A 22,160-nucleotide genomic window follows, 5' to 3' on the forward strand; every position below is an offset into this window, starting at 1 on the left:
TAAAAATGCCAAATCATATTTTTTATGTTCCACATCAGCAGGGCTTTTGTTGTTGCTATTCATCCAAAAAAATAATGTTTTTTTTTCCTTCAAAAATAGAGACGCAGATGCCCTCTCTGCGCTCTGCTGCTTCTTAACACCTGCCATCCAAACTGTAATTACCCGGTATCTTTGATTCCTCTTCGCTATCCTCGTCACTAACGGGTAGGCGCCTGAGCTCACGGACGCTCCGTCTGGTCGAACTCCGCCGCCCAGCGTCTAGAACAGAAGCGGGCGCAGCACGGTCTCCGCGCGCGCCCGGGGAGGCGGGTGGAGGCGGGTGCGGGCGCCGCGTGCCGGCCGTGCTGGGCCGGGAGCCGAGCGCTGGGGGCGCCCGCCCGAAAGGGCGCGGGGGCGTGGCGTGGCTCCGGCCCGCGCGCGCGCGGCTCCGCCCCAACCTCCCTGTCGCCGCGCGGCCAGCAGATGGCGCTGCAGGCCCGTCCCTGGCGCCTGGAAGGCGGAAGCGCGGCGAGGCGCGAGCGGCTGGGCCGCGGCGCAGGGACCCGGCGGGGGCCACGCCCTCCGCGCCGCCGCCTGCGTCCCTTCCGGAAAGGGGTGCCGCCGGGCGTGAGCGGAGAGCCCGGCGGATGCCCGCGAGATGAGCAGTCCGGAGGCCGGCGCCCCCGCGGCTCCCGGGGAACATGGGCGTGCTCAGGGCCGGGCTGTGCCCGGGCCTCACCCACGACACGGTCGGGCAACTGAGGAGCCGCGGGATCAAGACAGGTGACCGCGTGCGCGCCACCCAGCTGGGCACAGCGCGCACTCGGCGCCCCCCCGCACCGGCGGACCCCGGAGGGGCCGTCCCTTCCGCGCTCTGTAGAGGCTCGGGAAGGCGGGAGTGGGGCCCGCCGAGCCCCGCGGGGAGGGCAGAACCCCTACCGGGCGCCGGGCGCCATGGCGCCTCGCCAGGCCCTGCGGCTCTGTGCTTTTACCTGGGCCGCCTGAGACTGCCTGCCCCGAGGTAGAACCGTCACCCCGCTTTAGGTAGAGGAGAAGCCAAGTGTGGAAAGCCCGGGCCTCCCTCCCTACTAATCAACCACGTGGGTTTTGTTTTCAGTGGTGGACCTGGTTTCCGCAGACCTGGAGGACGTGGCCCAGAAATGTGGCTTGTCTTACAAGGTGAGCCGCCCCATCTCCACGCTCCAAACCTGGGTGAGTCTGAATGCTCACCCCTGAGCCAACGGAGCAGAGGGTTCCCAGAGGTTGATAAGTAGGGTGGGGGGAACGTATGAGACCCTGGGATGCCCCCTGCTCTGGCCGTATATTGCTGAGTACTCTGGGCTGCTTTGGGTTGAAGCATGCCCGGCCCCACCCTGAGTTGCCCCTGCCCCTTCCGCAGGCCCTGGTTGCCCTGAGAAGAGTGCTCCTGGCCCAGTTCTCAGCCTTCCCCTGCAATGGTGCTGATCTGTACGAGGAACTAAAGACTTCCACTGCCATCCTGTCCACTGGCATTGGAAGGTTTGTATGTGTGCTTGGGGAGGACGGTGAGAGGCTAGAGGACAGGACTGGCTCCAGGGTGGCCTCTTACGCCTGAATCTAGAGAGAACGGGGTTTTTCAAGTAGTGATGGGGGCAACATGGACAGATGGTCAGGACTTCTGAGTTCTCTCACCCTATAACAGGGTTTCTCGACTTCACACTTTGAACATTTTGGGATTTGTAATTATTTGGGGGGGGGGGGGGCTCTGTCCTGTGCGTTATAGGGTTTTTGGCAGCATTCCTGGCCTGTGTTCACTAGATACCAGTTGTACCTCCATTCTCCCCATGTTGTGACAATCAAAAATGTCTGGAGAGGTGTTGCCAGATGACCCCAAGGGGGGCAAAATTGCTTCTGGTGGAGAAGCACTATCCTATAACACGAGATGTCAGTATTTCATTATTATTAGATGAGAACAACTCCGCTCTGGCCCTGCTTCCCACTCTACCTCAGGACAGGGCGAGAGAACGTGGCAGGACTGACACCGAGTGCCCCCTGGGTCCCGGCCACTGACATTAAGTTATGTAATCTCTTCAGTGACCCTGCGCATTAGTGATTACTAACCAAACTTGAGTTTAACCCAAGAGGAGGGAGGGGTGAGGAGTGGGGGGAGCAGCCCTGGGATACTTGATCAGAACCGGGTGTGTTCCCCATACTCTGCAGCAAGAGGGGCCAAGAGAGCTTCCGTGGAGGAGGACTTCCATTCCCCTGTGTTGTTCGGAAAGAGTTGGAAGACAACAGCCAGTTTCTGGCCAAGGGAATCTGACCTCTTTCCTGTCCTGTGTGTGCAGAATTTGATGAGGAACTCTGCCACCAGCAAGGTCTCTGGATTGGTTTGGCCATTGCTGTTTCCCTGACACGTTCTCTTGGCAAGGTTCGCACAGCATGGGGCTTGCTCCTCCTGGGTGGGGGTCCGCGGCTGTTGGCCATCAAGCACCCACTCTATGCCTACCACGTGCCAGGTATGTGCAGACGATGGGTGTACGAGTCTGGCACGGCTCCTACGCTTTATGAGCGTGGGGCCTAGTGGGTAGATAGAAGAGCTGGTCAGTGGGAGAAAAGTGGAAGCATGTGTGGAGGCAGCAGAAGGAGGGACTGATTAACCCAAACCAGCCCTGGGGCTTTGGCTGCTTATGAAACCAACATAGGCAGAGGAAGCGCTTAGGGAGCAGTCCAGTGATAAATGGACAGGATTGTGGCCTCAGTGGGTCATTGCAAGGGAGATCAGAGTGGTTCCAGAAAGCCCTGTGGAGGAGGCAAGCCTTCTATGAGTGCCTGCGGAGAGCCTGGCACCAGTCTTGCACTTCGCAGTACATGATTTCATTTTTTCTCCACCACCACCAATGAGCGCGTTACAGTTAAACTCAACCATTGGAGAGACAAGGAAACTGGGGCTTAGTTTAAGTGGCTCGCTTAAGTTCGCTCAGCTAGTAAGTAGGAACACCAGGAGCTTGGGGTCACATCCCATCATGCTCCTCACTCTGACTCCCCAGCCCTGGTGCCTCCCTCCCAGTGGGAGACCGTAATGCGAAAGGGAGCTGTCGGCACAGGGCAGAGGTGTGCAGGGTGGACAGGACTGGGGAGGCTTGCAGGAGAGAGGCCGAGAGAGACAGCGGTGGTGGGGTGCGTGAGTCCGATCCAGGGCAGGTGACAGCAGGAGACGTGTTGAAAGGAGGTATGACAGGCCTTGCTTCCTGGTGGGATGTAGGCGTGAAGAGTCAGATCAGGCGCTAGGTTTCTAGTCCTGCTCACAGTGTTCTGTGGACACTGGACGGATGTAACTTTTAAAAGGGAGGTAGAGAGTTATGTAGTCATACAATTGGGAAATGCTTCGTTCACCCAAAGTAAACGCCTTTTTTTTTAAGATTTTATTTATTTTTTTTATTTTTATTTTTTTAAGATTTTATTTATTTGACAGAGAGAGACAAAGCAAGAGAGGGAACACAAGCAGGGGGAGTGGGAGAGGGAGAAGCAGGCTTCCCGCGGAGCAGGGAGCCCGATGCGGGGCTCGATCCCAGGACCCTAGGACCATGACCTGAGCCGAAGGCAGATGCTTAATGACTGAGCCACCCAGGCGCCCAAGATTTTATTTATTTGACAGAGAGAGGCACAGCAAGAGAGGGAACACAAGCAGGGGGAGCGGGAGAGGGAGAAGCAGGCTTCCCGCCAAGCAGAGAGCCCGATGAGGGGCTCGATCCCAGGACCCTGAGGTCATGACCTGAGCCGAAGGCAGACGCTTAATGACTGAGCCACCCAGGTGCCTTGTCAATGCGTTTTTTAAAAGCTGTGGGCCATCTCAGAGCCTGATGTGCACTGTGAGTCTTTACAAGGACACCAGAGCATGAAGTGTACGTTGCAAGAAGTTGTATCGACTGGGGGAGATAAGTGGTTCCCTGAAGGCTGGAGCTATATCTCGTTCATCTCCGTATCTCCCTCATTTTATTTACTTTTTTTGAACGTATTTCTTTTTTTTAAAGATTTTATTTATTTATTTGACAGAGAGCACGAGCAGGGGGAGCGGCAGGCAGAGGGAGAAGCAGGCTCCCCGCTGAGCATGGAGCCCGACCCGGGGCTCCATCCAGGACCCTGGTATCATGACCTGAGCCGAAGGCAGACCCTTAACCGACTGAGCCAGGCACTCCTGTATCTCCCTCATTTTAGAGTAAGGCCTTCAGGAAATGTGAGATATGTAGGCCATGTTGGAATGAATGGCCGGAAAAAAAAAAAAGCTAATTCCAAGGGAAAGGTGGAGGGTAAGTCCCAGAAATCAGTTGTATTCAGAACAGGTGGTAAGGCCCAGGTGTGGTTTTGCTGCACAAGGCAGGCGGGGGGAGGTCTCTCTCCACTGAGTTAGAGGTGAGTGGGAGGAGGGTCCTCTGGGCGGTAGGAGAGGTGAAATAGGAACACAGGTGAGAAGTCGGTTGAGAGGCGGATTTGGGAATTCCTTCTACAACGTCCTCACAGCCAAGAATGAGGTCGATTCTGGTCTGGAGCGTCAACACCAGTGGGTTAGGCCAGGCTACACATTAGAATCATCTGGAAGGTTAAGAAATATTTATGCCTGGGTCCTACCTTTAGAAATTCTGACTTTATTGCTCTAGGCCGGTGGGTCCCAAACTTGTCCGCACAGTAGAATCACTTGGGGAGGGCTGTCTGCCTGGCTCAGTTGGTGGAGTGTGTGACTCTTGATCTTGTGGCTGTGAGTTTAAGCCCCATGCTGGGTGTAGAGATTACTTAAAAATAAAATCTTAGGGGCGCCTGGGTGACTCAGTCAGTTAAGTGTCTGCCTTCAGCTCAGGTCATGATCCTGAGGTCCTGGGATGGAGTCCTGAGTCAGGCTCCCTCCTCAGCGGGAAGTCTGCCCCTCCCCCCCAATAAATAAATGAAATCTTAAAAAAAAAAGAATCAGTTGGGGAATCTTTAAACATTCCCGAAAGTCACGCCTCCTGCAGACCAATTAAATCACATTCTCTGGGGATGGGACACAGGGATCAGTAGTGTTTGAAGTTCCCAGGTGACTCCAATGTGCAGACAAGTTTGGGAACTGCTAATACAGGCCTCTTTTTCAAAACTCCTCTGGTGATTTTAATATGCAGGCAGGATTGAGAATCACTAGTCTAGCCTAGTGGTTTTCAAACGTGAGCATGCATCCAGATCACCTAGAGGCCTTGTTGAAACTCAGATCCATTCTCCAGTTTCTGATGCAGCGGGTGCGGGCTGGGGCCTGAGAGTGTGCATTTCACACCACTTCCCAGTGATGCTGCTGCTGGTCTGGGGACCACACCAGGAGAACCACTGCCGTGATGGAGCTATTGTCTGATCCCAATGGTAGAAGCCACAGGGCTGGAGTGGTGACCAGAGCGTTTTGACTGGCAGGGCCCTGTGCTTATAATCATGGGGTCCTTGGAATTGGAATTAATAGGGTTTTTTCCTATTTTTCCTAAGGTGCTGATTGGCACACACAGAAGGGTCATGGGAGAGACCATTTTGTGAACCATTTCAGAATACCGGGCCCCGTGAAGGTGTTTGCAGAGCTGGAAAAGGGATGCGTGAGGTCAGGACACAGAGTCATTGGTATGGGCTGTGGTTCAGCCCACAGGTTGGGCAGGGAGTGCAGTGTGGTTAGTGACCTGTTTCATGGTTCAAGGACAGAACATGGATCAGGAATTGGCTATATCTTGGGTTTACCTGAAGGCTTCCACAGCCAGAGTGTTGACAATATAGTAACTAAATACTACTGTTCTACCACTTGTTTCTCTGGCAACATTTATTGTGTGTCTCCTCTGTTTCCAGCACTGTGCCAGTGTCCTTGCCCCTGGGTGCTCTCGGCCAAATGGGGATGAGAGACAAAAACAAGCACATAGAAAATAATCACCAACTCCCAGAACTAAATGAATTCAGCAAGGCCGCAGGATACAAGATTAGCACATAAAAATCAATTGCGTTTCTATATACTCAAAATGAACATGTGGAAATGGAAATTAAGACGTAATACCATTTACAATTGCTCCAAAGAAAATGAAATACTTACGTCTACATCTAACAGAGCAGGTATAGGAGTTGTATGCTGAAAATTAAAATTTGCTGATGAAAGAAATCAAGAGGACCCAAATAAATGGAGAGACACACTGTATTCATGGATTGGGAGACTCAGCATAGTAAAGATGTCAATTCTCCCCAAATTGCCCTATAAACTTAATTCAGTTCCTACCAAAGTCCCAGCATATTTTTTTTTTGTAAAAATAAAGCTTATTCTAATAATTACATGGAAAAGCCAATGACTTTGAATTGCTAAAACATTTTTTTTTAAGATTTTATTTATTTATTTGACAGAGACAGGGAGAGAGGGAACACAAGCAGGGGGAGTGGGAGAGGGAGAAGCAGGCTTCCCGCCAAGCAGGGAGCCCGATGCGGGGCTCGATCCCAGGACCCTGGGATCATGACCCTAGCCGAAGGCAGACACCCAACCAAGCCACCCAGGCGCCCCTGGATTATTTTTTAAGATTTTAAGTAATCTCTACGCCTAATGTGGGGCTCAAACTCACAACCTTGAGATCGACTTCATGCTCTTCCAGCTGATCCAGGCAGGCACCCTAACACTGTCAAGCTTTTAGAACAAAACGGAGGAGAAAATCTTTGAGAACTAGGGCTAGGCAAAGGGTTCTTAGACTTGACACCAAAAGTGTGATCAATAAAAGAAAGATAAAATTTTTAATCAAAAAAATAAAAAATGAATTCAGAATTAAAACTTTTGCTCTGCAGAAGAGAAAAAGACAAGCTGTAGAGTGGGGAAAATATTTGCAAGCCTCATATTCAACAAAGGACTTGCATCTAGAATATATAAAGAATTCTTAAGAGGTGCTTGGGTGGCTCAGTCAGTGAAGCTTCTGACTTTGGCTCCGGTCGTGATCTCAGGGTTCCGGGATCGAGCCCTGCGTCAGGCTCCCTGCTCAGAGGGGAGTCGGCTTGTTCCTCTCTCTCTGCTCCTCCCCCCACTCATGCTGTCTCTCTGAAATAAATAAATAAAATCTTTAAAAAAAAAAATTTTTTTTTTTAAAGATTTTATTTATTTATTTGACAGAGACACAGCGAGAGAGGGAACACAAGCAGGGGGAGTGGGAGAGGGAGATGCAGGCTTCCCGCTGAGCGGGGAGCCCGATGCGGGGCTTGATCCCAGGACCCTGGGATCATGACCTGAGCCGAAGGCAGATGCTTAACGACTGAGCCACCCAGGCACCACCCCCCAAAAAAAATTCTTAAAACTCCCAACAGTGAAACAATCCAGTTAGTAAATGGAGAACAGACATGAACAGATATTTTACCAAGGAGAACATACAGATGTCAAATAATCACACGAAAAAATGTCAAACATCATTAGTTCTTAGGGAAATGCAAATTAAAACCACAATGAGGGGCACCTGGGTGGCTCAGTCTGTTGAGCTTCTGCCTCTTGATTTCAGCTCAGGTCATGATCTCAGGGTTGTGGGATCGAGCCCCATGTCTGTTTGTCCCTCTCCCTCCCCTTTAAATAAAATCTTAAAAAAAAAAAAAAAAAAAAAAACCCACAATGAGATATATTACCACATACCTACCAGAATGGCCATACCAAAAAATGGTGACAAGACCAAATGCTGGTAAGGATGTGGAGAAACTGGATTACTCATACATTGCTAGTGGGATAGTAACATGGCATAGCCACTCGGGAAAGTAGTTTATTGTTTCTTATAAAATTAACATGTGCTGCAGCCATCAAAAAAAAAAAAAATGGAATCTTGCCATTTGCAATGACGTGGATGGAACTAGAGGGTATGATGCTAAGCGAAATAAATCAATCAGAGAAAGACAATTATCATATGATCTCACTGATATGAGGAATTTAAGAAACAAGGCAGAGGATTATAGGGGAAGAGAGGAAAAAATGAAACAAGATGAAACCAGAGAGGGAGACAAACCATAAGAGACTCTTAATCATAGGAAACAAACTGAGGGTTGCCGGAGGGGAGGGGGTGGGGGATGGGGTGGCTGGGTGATGGACATTGGGGAGAATATATGTTGTAATGAGCACTGGGTGTTATATGCAACTGATGAATCACAGACCTGTATCCCTGAGACAAATACTACATTATATGTTAATTGAATTTAAATTTTAAAAAAGAAACAAAAATTGACATGTGCTTACCATACAACAGTTGTGTTCTCTTTTTTTTTTTTTTTTTTTTTTTTTTTAAGAGATGGGGTAGAGGGGCAGAGGGAGAGAGAATCTTAAGTAGGCTCCATACCCAGCACGGAGCCCCATGCCGGGCTCAATCTCACAACCCTGAGATCATGACCTGAGCCAAAATCAAGAGTTGGACACTTAACTGACTGAGCCACCCAGGCACCCCTTTAATATTTTATTTTTTTAAATTTAATTTAATTTATTTTTTGAAAAGATTTTATTTATTTATTTGACAGAGAGACAAAGTGAGAGAGGGAACACAAGCAGGGGGAGTGGGAGAAGGAGAAGTGGGCTTCCCGCAGAGCAGGGAGCCTGATTCAGGGCTCCATGCATGTGGGGCTCGGTCCCAGGACCCTGGGATCGTGACCTGAGCCGAAGGCAGACACTTAACGACTGAGCCACCCAGGTGTCCCTAATATTTTTAAGTAATCTCTACACCCAGCGTGGGGCTCGAACTTCCAACCCTGAGATAGAGTCCCATGCTCCACTGACTGAGCCAGCCAGGCGTCCCCTGGCAGTTGTATTCTTAGGCATTTATTCCAGAGAAAGAAAAACAGGTTTACACAAAAACCTGTACACAGATGATCATAGCCATTTGATTCACAATTGCCCCAACCTGGAAACAGACTTCAGTGGGTGAATGATTAAACAAACTTGGTGCATCCATACCATGGGCTACTTCTCAGCAATAAAAAGCAACAGCTACAACAACTTGGACAGATCTCAAGGGAATGATGCTGAGCAAAAGAAGCCAGCCACAACGGCTACATACAGTGTGATTCCTTGTATGTAACATTTTTGAAATAACATCATAACAGAGATGGAGAACAGTTGGTGGTTGCCAGGGATTCAGGGTGGGATGGAGGGGTGTGGCTATAACAGGGTGACGCAAGGGAGACTTACAGTGATGGAAATATTCTGTATCTTGCTTTTGGTGGTTGCATAAACCTACACGGGTGATAAGTTTGCATAGAACTGTACACACACACGGAACGCCAGGGAAATCTGGATGAGCTCTGTAGACTGCACCGCGGTTGGCTTGCGATGTCGTACAGTACGAGAGGCCACCATTAGGGGAAGTGAGGGGAAGGGTACACGGGACCGTCCTGTATAATCTTTTTTTTTTTTTTTTTTTTTTGCAATTTCCTATGAATCTATAATTATTTCAAAGTTTAAAAAATGACGGGGGTGCCTGGGTGGCTCACTAAGTTAAGTGTCTGCCTTTGGCTCGGGTCATGATCCCTGGGTCCTGGGATCGAGCCCCACATATTGGGCTCCCTGCTCATTGGGAAGCCTGCTTCTCCCTCTCCCCGCCCCCCCACTCTTGCTCTCTCTATCTCTCTCAAATAAATAAAAATCTTAATAAATAAATAATGACAAATTATGGGAAATGCTACCAAGGAAACCCATAAGGGATAAAGGTTGAGGATGGAAGGAGGACTCTTTGCTGGGGTGCAGAGACCTGTGGAGAGCAGAGGATCTTCAGGCTGGGAGTGAACAGATGAGGGGCCCAAGGAGGAACTTGTAGCCGTGCCCTCTTTCCCTAGAGATGTTCAGACCATCTCTGGACAGAAGCAGTGCTGGGAAGGAATGTCTTGCTTTTCTTCTTAGTTCCTACTCCCCTCTGTTCCCACCAGTCTGCTGGGTTGATTCTCTTCCTTCCTCTTCTTTCATCAGCTTGGACAAACTGCTTGATGCTGGTCTCTACACTGGAGAAGTGACTGAGATTGTAGGAGGCCCAGGTAGTGGCAAAACCCAGGTACATGGGCGGCCGGCAGCCAGGAGGACGTGGCGGGTGGTGGGTGGGAAGGAAGTGGGAAGGTGGGTGCATAGCTCTGGATCCCTGGGGGAGCTTCTGCCAATGTACTTGTGATTCAGGGAGATGGGTGGTGAGAAGTGGGGCTTCAATATGGCCCATTCATGTCACTGGGATCTGGACAGGATTTGGTGGGGGCTCCCATTCTGGGCCCTCTTTGGGAGCTCAAGTTCTCCCAATGCCTTATCTCCTCAGGTATGTCTTTGTGTGGCTGCAAATGTGGCCTATGACCTACAGCAGAATGTTGTATACATTGATTCCAGCGGAGGACTGACAGCCTCCCGCATCCTCCAGCTCCTTCAGGCCAGAACCCCAGAAGAGGAGGAGCAGGTAAGGGGCAGGAGGCTTGAGTTCCTTTGAGGTTCTGACACAGAAAGACCCCATTATCCCTTATATTGCAAGAATTTTGGCCATTTGGATGAACAGTCATTTCTGGCTTTGAAACGTGCTGTTCTGTTAATTCTTCCTGTGTTCTTCAATTTTTCCTGTTATGATATTATCCCAGCTTGGATGCTACCCCCACTGATCTCCCAGGTGACCCAGCTCCTTGTACACCCTAACTCAGGGCTGGCAGGCACGCAGCATCTGTGTTTCCTTCCCATTACTTGCCATGGCAGACGTTCCTAATCAGACCTGCCATACTTTCCCGCTGAGCCGTGACTTGGCTTTGCAGCTTGGCACCCAGGCAGCCACCACTGTGAGAACTGGCCCAGGAGAAAAAGCCCATTTGCCATCTTGGACCAGAGTCCTTATGTCTAGGGGTCTCTTTCTGCTCAGCTTTAAAATCCCTCTTTATCTTGCTTGAGCCCCTGCTCCCTCTTATCCAAAGCCCCTCCTTCCCTTTCCTAACCCTTTAGGCAGGAGCTCTCCAGAGGATCCAGGTGGTACGTGCGTTTGACATCTTCCAGATGTTGGATGTGCTACAGGACTTCCGGGGTGCTATGTTCCAGCAGGTGAGCCTGTTGTTCTGCCCCTCCCTGCTTCACCCAGCTTGCCGGGGCTGTCTACATGTGGGCAGGTGTCCTAGCACAGACTGTTTGGAAATGCAGATGTGCCATCTGGTGACTCCAGCTGTGCCTACCACAGGATGGGATGGGATTCCTGTGTGCTTAATTCCTTCCTGAGTTCCTTATTGCTTACCTGCCCATCTTCCCCACTAAACAGTAAGACCCTTGAGTGCAAGGATCATGTCGTATTCATTTCTGCGTTCATCCCTCCTGGATCATCGAGGATTACTTTCAGCTGCAAGTAATAGAGTCTGTGTGACAGGCACTTGAACCTTGAGGGCATTTAATTATCTCTCATGAGTCTGGAGGTTGGCAGGTCCATGGTATCAGGGCTCTAGTTGGTGTGTCTGATTCTCTTGCTCTTCCCCCTCATGATTGCAAAGTGGCTGCTATAGCTCTAAGCATCACATGCTCGCACATCAAAACCCGTATTCAGGGCAGTAATAGATGGCCCCTTTTCTGCATTTCTTCCCTTTAATCAGGAAAGAAAAATCTTTCTCCAAAACCCACTAGTAGACTTCGCCTTACATCTAGTTGGCCAAAATGGAGTTTTATGTGTATCTTAGACTAGGGGTTGGGCCCACCTTCCATGACGTCAGATTTCTGCCCACTACCTGAACACATCCAGAATCCTGTTAACAAGGAAGAGGGGTTTAGAGCGGCATTTGGGTTGGTACCCCATTTTACCTGCTGGGTGCTTAGACAGGATTTGGTGCACTGATTTACAGGCTATTAGATTTAGAAAGACATCTTAGAATAGCTCAACTCTCGTTAAACTTCCTCAGACCCCAAAGCATAACGTGTTCCTATGGGCATACCCAAGATTGTATGTAAAGTAAATGATTTCTACAAACTTTAGAACACTTAATAGTTGAACAGATACTTGCCATAGGAGCTGTAGCTGGTTATGACCCATGTGTGTTGAGACATGAAGTCAAGTAGCCCCGATCTAATCCAGCCCTCTCATTTCTAGGGATGAGGAGAGTGAGGACCAGAGAAGTTCAGTAAGTTGCTCAAAGTCACTACATAATTAGGATAAGAACTAAATCTCTCAACTCCCAGGTCAAATGACGTGTTTTTTTACTGGAAGACCATTATGATAGTATATATTCTATTATGGCATAACAAGTTACCACAAACGTAATGACTTAAAACAACACGTTTACTACCTCACAGTTTCCGTGGGTCAGGAGTCTGGCATGGCTTAGCTGGGGCTTCTGTTAGGATCTCAGTAGTCTGTAATCAAGATGGCAGCTGGACTGTGTTCTTATCTGAAGGCTCAACTGGGGAAGAATCTGCATACATGTTCACTCAGGTTGTCACCAGAACTCATTTCCTAGTGGGCTCAGTGTCTTGCTGGCAGTTGTCCATGCTCCCACTGTTCTCTGCCCTGTGGCCCTTTCCATAGGCAGTTCACAGCACAACCACTTGCTTCATCAAAACAGCACAAGGATGAGAGCAAGGGGTGCCTGGCTGGCCCAGTCGGTTAAGCCTCTGACTTCGGCTCAGATCACGATCTCAGGGTCCTGGGATTAAGCCCCTCATTGGGCTCTGTGCTCGGTGGAGAGTCTGCTTCTCCCTCTCTCTCTTTCCCTCTGCTCCTCCCCTCACTCGTGCTCTCACTCTTTCTCTCTCAGATAAGTTAAATTAAAAAAAAAAAAAAGCAAAATGCAACATGCAGTTTCATGTAACATAATGTAATCTTGGGAGTGACGTCCCATCACCTCTGCCATATAGCATAGCTTCATCAAGAGAGTGACATTCCAGCACCTTTGACACTGTATTAGTCAGAAGCCAGCCACAGGACTCGCCCACGGTTGGGGGAAGGGATTACACAAGGCTTGAATACCTGGAGGTGGAGGTCAAGGGGCCACTTTCGAGTCTGTCTGCCACGGATGACCTGATGGCTCCCTAGTTACCAGCAGTGAAAGGCTGGCTGTCTGCATTTTAGCCAGAGATTTTAACCTGCTCTCCCAGAGTGAGGAAGAGCTAAGCTGGTTTCAGTTTTAGCTTCTCTTCTTTTCTGCCATCCTGTCTTAGATGAGTGGATGACATGAGAGTCAGTAACTGGACAATGAAGAAAGACATGCAAAAGACAGACCAGATTATGCTGAAAATCCAAGATTTGGCTCGCATGAAGTGAGAAAGAACGTTGTGGAAACAGAATCAGCAAATGACTTGGACATAGTAAGGGAGGTTAGGTCCAAGAAACTAGGACGATGCTAATGCATGTGTGGAGACAAAAGATGATGGTTTTAACATGGCTGTCTATATAGTCTGTATTTGGAACTGCTTTAGATGCGGAAGATGAGGCCCTAGAGGCATGATCTAGAAGGAGACTGAAGTAAAGAGAAGGCTAACCCCTTCAGCACAGGGAGTTAGGAATTTGGGAAGTAAGCAGAAGAGGGAGAAGAGCCTGGCAAGATGGTGGTGGGGAAGGCTGGCCATAAGAAAGATGGCCTCTAAGAAAATTCAGGACTGGGGGTGCCTGGGTGGCTCAGTCAGTTAAGCATCCCACTCCTTTTTTTTTTTTTTTTTGAAGATTGATTTATTTGAGGGAGAGAGTGTGTGTGAGCGAATGAGTGGGGGGAGGTGCAGAAGGAGGGGGGAGAGAGAAAATCCTGGAGCATCTCTGCTGAGTGGGGAGTCCAATGTGGGGCTAGATCCCAGGACCCCGAGATCATGACCTGAGCTGAAATCAAGAGCCGGCTGCTTAACCAGCTGAGCTACACAAGCACCCCAAGCATCCCACTCTTGATCTCAGTTCAGGTCTTGATCTCAGGGTCCTGAGTTCAAGCCCATGTTGGGCTCCACTCTAGGTGTGGAGCCTACTTTAAAAAAAGTCTCGGGGCACCTGGGTGGCTCAGTCAGTTGAACACCTAACTCTTGATTTCGGCTCAGGTTGTGATCTCAGGGTCCTGGGATAAGGCCTGGGATAGTCTGCTTGTCCTTCTCCCTCTTTTTCTCCTTCCCCTACGCATGTGCACGCGCTCTCTCTCTCTCACACACACACATACATACATACATACATACATAAATAATCTTTAGGGAAAAAAATCCTAAAAAAAATTCAGGACTGGGGGCCTGGCTGGCTCTGTGGGTGTAGCATGTGACTCTTGATCTCGAGGTTGTGAGTTCAAACCCCAAGTTGGGTGTAGAGATTACTTTATAAATAAGTTAAACAAAGAAAAGAAAGAAAATTCGTGACTGGGGCCACAGAACTTGGAACAGGGATTTCTCAAATTTAATTATTTTGGTGTATCTGTGATGTCCTGTGATTTAAACCCCCTCTATCCACCCAAGTCTTCAGTAAAATTGATTATACCTACAAATGGAGATGGGGAAAAAAGACCTTACTGAAATTCCATGATGCCTGCACAGCTGTATTTGGGGTTGGAGAACTTATTTCTTTTTATTTCTTTTTTATTTTTTTTAAAGATTTTATTTATTTTTCAACAGAGAGAGAGACAGCGAGAGAGGGAACACAAGCAGGGGGAGTGGGAGAGGGAGAAGCAGGCTTCCCGTCGAGCAGGGAGCCCAATGCGGGGCTCGATCCCAGGATGCTGGGATCATGACCTGAGCCGAAGGCAGCTGCTTAACGACTGAGCCACCCAGGCGCCCCTGGAGAACTTACTTCTTATCAGGTTTTTTTTTAAAGATTTTTTTTTTTTTAACTTATTCATTTTGACAGCACAAGTAGGCAGAGCACAGGCAGAGGGAGAGGGAGAAGCAGGCTCCCTGCTGAGCAGAGAGCCCGTCGTGGCTCAATCTCCGGCCCCTGGGATCCTGACCTGAGCCGAAGGCAGATGCTTAACTGACTGAGCCACTCGGGCGCCCCCTTATCGGTTTCTGATAGAGGAGCAAGCTTGCCCTATGTTGGACGCCCCCTAGAGGCCAACTGGTTTATGGCCTCTGCTTCTCCCCAGGTGAGCAGTGCCTCGGCGACGGTGAAGGTGGTGGTTGTGGACTCGGTCACTGCGGTGGTCTCTCCACTTCTGGGAGGTCAGCAGAGGGAAGGTAAGAGGTGCCGCAGAGCCCAGGTCCGGGACGTGATCTTGCCTCCCAGCTCTGGAATGCATTCCCCGGTCAGCCCAGTCCCAGGTGCCCTGCTGCCCTCACCCTGTGCTTCTCCTCCTCCAGGCTTGGCCTTGATGATGCAGCTGGCCCGAGAGCTGAAGACCCTGGCCCGGGACCTTGGCATGGCAGTGGTGGTGAGGACGTGGGCTTCACCAGCCTGCTGGTCTTATCTCTGCTCCCTGGGCTTTGCCGAGGAGGGACCTGACTTCGAGTTCTAGTTCCAGCTGTTTACATTCCTTAAATGGCAACTTAACCCCCAACGTGGCCCTTTAGGAAAGGATCTTAGCCCAACTTCCCTGGGCCATCTAGAGCCCTGGACTGTGATGGGATCAGACATAAATAGCCAAGGGGTCAGGGACAGTCTTGGTTTTCTTTTTACTTCAAGACAGGTTTATTGAGGAATAATTACACAGAGTAACTTTCTCCTCATTTGAAGTTTGGCTAACAGTTACTAATGTATCCGCTCTTGTTACAAGGCACAATCAAAATCTAGAATATTTCGGTTACCCCAAAAAGGTCCCCAAGCCCCAGACAACAGCTGATCTGGTTTCTGTCCCTATAGTTTTGCCTTTTCCGGTGCTTCATAGAAAGGGATGTTTTTGCTTTCGAAGTAACTTTTTCTGCTTTCGGAGGACTTTTTTTAAAGCCTGCATGCTTCTCATAGGGTAAAAAATAGTTAAATATAGGAGTCAAATTTGTAGTTAATCTCCACATCCACAGAAAACATATTCATATTTTTATATATCTCCATAGAATCTCTTTTCTCTGCATATATGTGTGTATTTTTAACCAGTTTTCCAACTAAACTGTAACCGTGTTTAAAAAAAAAAACAACTCATCTCATTCCATTTCCCATGTCTTTAAATAGATGCTTTAAGAATACCATTTTTAGCTGTTACATATTTTATTTAATACCTGTGGTACAGGGGTCAGCAAACTTCTGTAAAGGGCCAGAGAGTAAATGGTCGAGGCTTTATGGCCAGATGGTTTCTGTCACTGCTTCTCAGCTCCGCCTAGATTGTGTGAGAGCAACCACAGAGAGTCCCTAAACAGGGGGCATGGCTATGTTCCAGCCAAACTTGACTTTCAGAAATAATTTTGGGGCCACATTTGGCCTGTCGGGAATAGTTTGCCAAACCCTGGTATCCCATAATGATCTATTTCTTGATTTGGGGCTTGTAGGTCATTACCGGTTTTCCTCTTTTATTTTCTTTTTAATTTTTTTTGTACGTGTTCTGTAATTTTTTTTTTAAAGATTTTATTTATTTATTTGACACAGCAAGAGAGAGAGAGAGCACAAGCGGGGGGAGCAGCAGAGGGAGAGGGAGAAGCAGGCTCCCCACTGAGCTGGGAGCCCGACATGGGGCTCGATCCCAGGACCCTGGGATCATGACCTGAGCCGAAGGCAGACACTTAACCGACTGGGCCACCCTGGCGCCCCTGGTTTTCCTCTATTTTAAGTAAAACTCTGGGGCGCCTGTTGGCCCAGTCGGTTAAGCGTTGGACTCTTGATTTTGGCTCAGGTCATGATCTTAGGGTTGTGAGATCGAACCCCACATTGGGCTCCGTGCTCAGCAGGGAATCTGCTTGAGATTCTCCCTCTCTACCCCTCCCCCCCGCTCACGTGCTTGCTCTCTCTCTCTCTAAAATAAATATATAAATCTTTAAGTAAAACTCCAGTGAACACCCTGATAACCTAAATTTCTTTGCACATTTCATATTACTTCCTCAAACTCCTAAAAGTATAATTACAGAGTCAGGGATACACATTTTTTTTTAATTTATTTAATTTATTTATTTTTAAAGATTTTATTTATTTATTTGAGAGAGAAAAAGAGAACCAGAGAGAGAGAGAGCACGAGCCGGGGGGTGGGGGGCAGGCAGAGGGAGAGAGAGAAGCAGACTCCCCACTGAGCAGGGAGCCTGATGCAGGACTCGATCCCAGGACACTGAGATCATGACCTGAGCCGAAGTCAGACGCTTAACCAACTGAGCCACCCAGAAGCCCCAGGAATACATACATTTTTAAATGTGTAGATATGATACCACCAAATTTCCAGGAAGGTTATACTAATTCGTACACCCACCAGCAGTGTTCTTAAATTGAGTCCCAGGGCCTCCCTCTCCTGACTTCAGGCTGTACATGATCACCTGCTTGTGGCCCTGGCTTAGGCAGTGGGGACTCAGTGATGAACAAGCTGCAGCCCCCTGCCCCTGGTTGGGGGGCCGGTGGGGAGACTCTCATCAAGGGATGCTGTGAGGCTCAGGTTGCCTACCTATGACTATCCTGGGCACCGGAGAACTGACTGACCAGATTACGACCTCCCTTTCGAAGCTCCCACGACCCTCTACACGCAGATGTACTCCCTGCCACAGAGGGCTGGGTGGTATGGTCTCAGAATGCCTGTCTGCTGGGTTGGGGGTGTAGGAGGCGCAGGCCCACCACTATCTTCCCTCCAGCAAAGTGCAGACAGAGATGCTTATTCCCAGACCTATGCGCTATGATCTTCTGCTGGAGTCAAGCCTGAGGCATGGTGATTTCATGGAAAGAGTTGAGCACAAGTGAGGACCTGGGGTTCTAGTTCCAGACCAGCTGTCAATAACTCAGGGAGCCTTGGGGAAGTCCTTTCTCTGTGTTGGGCCTCACTTTTCCCACTTGCAGAATGAAGCAGGAGGAACAGATATCCTCTATGCCAGTATTATCAATCTGGAAGTCTTTGCTTCTTTCTGCCTCAGGTGACCAACCACATGACCCGAGACAGAGACAGTGGGGAGCTCAAACCTGCCCTCGGACGCTCCTGGAGCTTTGTACCCAGCACCCGGATTCTCCTGGACATTGACGAAGGAGCAGGAGCGTCGGGCAGTCGGCGCAGGGCATATCTGACCAAATCTCCCCGTCTGGTGAGCCGGCCACAGGGGAAAGCCAGGGATCTGGGCCCTTGAGGGTGTTTGTGTGCCCAGATGTCTCATAGGGGAATTCTTGGACGCTGAGACCCGGCAACCAAAGAGGCTGCCTGCTTGAGTTGCTTAACTCGAAAACTTACCCTTCCCTCCTGTCTTCTTCCAGCCAACAGGTTTCCAGGAGATGGTAGACATCGGGACCTGGGCGCCTCCAGAGCAGAGCCCAGCGTCCCAGGGAGATCAGATATGACTGTGCTGTTGATTGGGAAGCGGGGGCATCAAGCGCCCCACCTCTCTGCACACTAGCAGCTACTGGTCACTGCTACCCGGTACTTGGGACTGCAGTAGAAGCTCTTGGGCTGGGCACAAGAGACATCTCTGTTTCCTCAGCTTCTCTTTCTGTGGAAACAGAGCTACAGGCGAAAGAGGATTCGGTGGTGGAAGGACCCAGAAACTCATGTTCGTGCCAAGTTTTCTTCCTTGTTTCTATCATATATGTTTCCCTGCGAGCAGAGTTCACCCTGGCCTCCGGCCTCTCTGAAGAGGCCTGCTAGTGACCGGACAGAACCCTGTGTGTCACCATCTTACCCACGCTCCATCCTCACACAGTGACGGAGCTCAGAAGCCTCTGCTTCTCTCTCTCTTTTTTATTTTGCCTCTGTTTTTCCATCTGTAAGATGGAGCTCCCTTTCCCCTAGCTTTGTCTTTGAGTTACTGGGTGGAAGCAACCTTGTAAATGCAAAGCCCTTCTTTATCCATGTCATGCTCTTAAAAATATAAACAGGAAATTCCTTGAGCCCCAGAGCCACCTGATTTCCCCCCAGAAGGATGTTTTTCAGTTTCCCCTAGTGAGGTTCCAAAGAACAGTTCTTCCTTTTTTTTTCCTCTTGCTGATTTGGTTTCACGCACCTGCATGCATCACCATGACTAGGTGAGACTGTGAACTTGCTGCAGTCCCAGGGATATAATTTAACAGGAAGGGAGGATGTGGCCACAGTGAATCCAGCTACTTGTTTATTATGCATGGTGCCCTGTAGGACCCCTCCACAGTATAGAGGTGCCTCACAGCCAGAGGTGCTGAACCATGGCCTTGCCCATAAACAGGAAAGAATTTGCACAGTAAATACAGCCAGCTGGGAAAATTGATGCTGGCGTAAATAATACATGGCAAATCTAGTCTTTTATGCAGAAGTTCATTGCCGGTGGCTCCAAGATGCAATATCATTCCCCTTCTCTTCCTGACAGCTGTACCGCAACCTGGTGCCCTAGTGTATGAAATAACCCCCCATCTGTTAGCGGCACTGTGGCCGTCCATCTGAGAGCCGTAGCCCTGGCTGGGGGGGGAGAGGAGGACACCAGGGGAGGAATAATAAAAAGGCAAAGTAGAGAAATGATCAGAATTGTTTACTGTCCACATTTTTTACAGGAAGTTCGCCTTTCTCGGTTAGAGAGCCTGTCGTGATTAATTAGTTGTGTCTTGGTTGCAGGAATAGGGGGCAGAGTTCCGGGGGGAAGATAGGACATGAAGATGATGAACATAGCAGAGACAGAAGCAGGAAGCATGGAGGATCGGGAGTGAGCGGCAGACCGGCTCCAGGGTATCTGCCTGCGTGAGGAAAGGGTTGGGGAGCCTAGGACTGGGGGGAGGCTGGCCCTGCTGCCTGCAGAAAGGACCCCAGGAGAAACGAATCTTCCATATCCTCATACCATAAGTGGTCGGCTCATTTCTGCAACCATCATAGGAAACGGGACGTTAAGCGAGGGGATGGAAAATCCCTGCCACTCCTACTATTTGGGCATTTTGAGCCCTGGGGGGTCTCACCAATCTCCCAAGCATTCTGTTTTTGTGGAACTTGGGAGTGTTTTTGCAGTTTTTCTCCGCACGGCCCTCCAGGCAGGCACAACCTACTAGTGGGAGTGGGCATTCGAGGTGGAGCCTCGTTGCCCTCTCTGCCCTGGGCAGATCTGCCATGTTCCCTGTATGTTGTGAGTCAGGACCCTGGAATAATGGGGTCTGAGAGGCCTGTAAAGACCATGTGCCCCACACTGTCACTTAACAGGGAAGCTGAGGCCCAAAGAGGAGAAGTGACGGTCCCCGTGGCAAAGCAGCAGCTGACACACCCAGGACTCCTGATTCCTAAGCCAGACTCTCTGGGTCTCCGTCTTGCCTTTAGTTTCCTATCTGCGCAGCTCTCTTCCCACCAGGTACTAACCCCAGCTCAGGGTGCCAGGGCCATCACCACGTGGCCTCGCTGCTCCAGACCACCTGTGACATCCTGCAGGACCTTGTCCCTCACAAGCTTGCTTCCTCCTCGGACCTTGCTCTCAGACCAGGGCTTTCTCTCGCACTGCCTGCTGCCCCTAAACACGCCACTCGGGGCACACTGCACTGAGCAGTCCCCCTCAAGCCAGGCTGCCTCTTGTGCCCAAGCACCTCTGGCTCCCTTTGCTGATGCATCGGTCTCTGTGTCTGGTGCACACTTACCCTGACAGCCTCCCTTTTTATGCATCAAGTATGGTCTAGATAGACATCAGAACCTCTCTCTATCACTCATCTTCCTGTGCACTTATTGCCCATGAGCTCAAGAGCCTTTTTTTTTTTTTAAGATTTTATTTATTTATTCGAGAGAGAGCATGAGTGGGGGGAGGGGCAGAGGCAAAGGGAGAAGTAGACTCCCCACCAAGCAGGGAGCCCCACGTGGGGCTCGATCCCAAGACCCTGGATCATGACCTGAGCCAAAGGCAGATACTTAACCGACTGAGCCACCCAGGCATCCTGAGCTCAAGATCCATTTCAATTTTTCTTTTCTTTGCATAGTCTGGGAGCTCAGTAATGGTTAACTACATGAGTGGGTGGGCTTTCGTGCATTTTAAAGGTGGCAAAGGAGGAATGCAGGCATGTTTTTCTTCTGATCTAGTCATTAAGTCCCCAAAGTATCTTTTTATGTATCTTTCTAGAGAGGACTCCTGTATGTCCCAAGTTTGAGATTAGACAAAATTAATATTGGGTCCCTACTGTGGGCTAGCACTTGGATGACTTTAAGTCAGGCACCTGAACTCCCAAAGACTCTCAGGCAAGAGGTCCATGTATCATTGAGGCTGCTGTCCACTGCAATTAACAAAACCTGGCTTAAAGAGGCTTCAACAATAAGGACATTATCTCCGATTACATGAAGTCCAAGGTTGGCTCATTCAGTGGCTCAGTGTGAAGGAGTGTAAGGTCCCTTTTCTCTTTCTGCTTTGCTCTCCTTTTGTGTTGGTTTTGTCTTCAAGCTCATGCTCCTTGTTAAGGCCTGGGTATAGCCATTCTGAGTATCAATCCAGATATGACAATATCTACAGGCAGGAACATGATCCTTGTGTCCTTTTAAGTTAAAACTCAACTTCCAACCAAAGCAGACTTACCTCATATCTTATTAGTGCAGAATTGCTTCCTGAACCCACATCGAAATCATGGCAAGGGAAATTGGTCTATGATTGGCTCAGATCAACCAGAAAATAGTCCTGGAGCTGGGGCTAGGGACAGGCTTTCCTTAAACACGTGCTATGGCCATCAGAAGGAAATGGGGGTGCTACTAGAAAGGAGGGAGTTGTGTGGAGGAATTGAAGTGTCTGCCATAGTCCAGAAGGCAAGTTTATCAAGGTTTTCATGTGCTTAGGCCATGTACACATCTCATTTAGATCTTAGGACAGCCTTGTGGCATGGGGAGTCATTCCATTTTACAGACTGTAGGAGTCCAGCAAGGCTGAGGACATAAGGCTAATAAGTGGCAGCACCAGAATCTAAACTCGAATTGTCTCATTCAAAACCCTACTTCTTTCCATCCTCATGCTGCCTTCAGCTGTGAATATGTAACTGTTTTGATAAAATTCTTTTTTATATTCTACCCAGATAGTAGCCAAGGCTACACATCTTGACCTTTTTTTTAGCTTAGCTCACCATAAAAAGCTGGATCAGAGATCTACTTTATCAGCTCTTTCCGATTTCCCCCAGGGAATTTATGAGAGAATGACACACACATGGAGAAGGGAGATATCGTTGGTATTAAAATGAACTGGAGGGGTACCTGGCTGGCTCAGTTGGAAGAGCATGTGTCTTGATCTCGGTGTCATGGGTTGGAGCCCC

The 22,160-nt window shown here is 49.3% G+C and overlaps 1 protein-coding gene across 2 annotated transcripts; it reads left to right on the forward strand.

Annotated features, from left to right (window-relative positions):
- Positions 1-514: 514 nt before the first annotated feature.
- Positions 515-20,682, forward strand: RAD51D (RAD51 paralog D). 2 transcript variants are annotated; one of them, XM_032429001.1, is made up of 10 exons: positions 515-762; positions 1,097-1,191; positions 1,379-1,497; positions 9,911-9,992; positions 10,245-10,379; positions 10,907-11,002; positions 14,983-15,073; positions 15,197-15,267; positions 17,870-18,034; positions 18,201-20,682. In XM_032429001.1, the coding sequence occupies exons 1-10, from the start codon at positions 681-683 to the stop codon at positions 18,282-18,284; spliced, it is 1,020 nt and encodes a 339-aa protein (XP_032284892.1). In that variant the 5' UTR covers positions 515-680; the 3' UTR covers positions 18,285-20,682. The 2 variants fall into 2 exon arrangements, with proteins under 2 accessions (XP_032284892.1, XP_032284893.1); XM_032429002.1 differs by having other exon boundaries at positions 516-762; positions 1,097-1,158.
- The last annotated feature ends 1,478 nt before the right edge of the window (positions 20,683-22,160 follow it).

Source organism: Phoca vitulina, unplaced genomic scaffold, assembly GCF_004348235.1.
Source record: "Phoca vitulina isolate PV1807 unplaced genomic scaffold, GSC_HSeal_1.0 scaffold40, whole genome shotgun sequence".
Taxonomy (NCBI): Eukaryota; Metazoa; Chordata; class Mammalia; order Carnivora; family Phocidae; genus Phoca; species Phoca vitulina.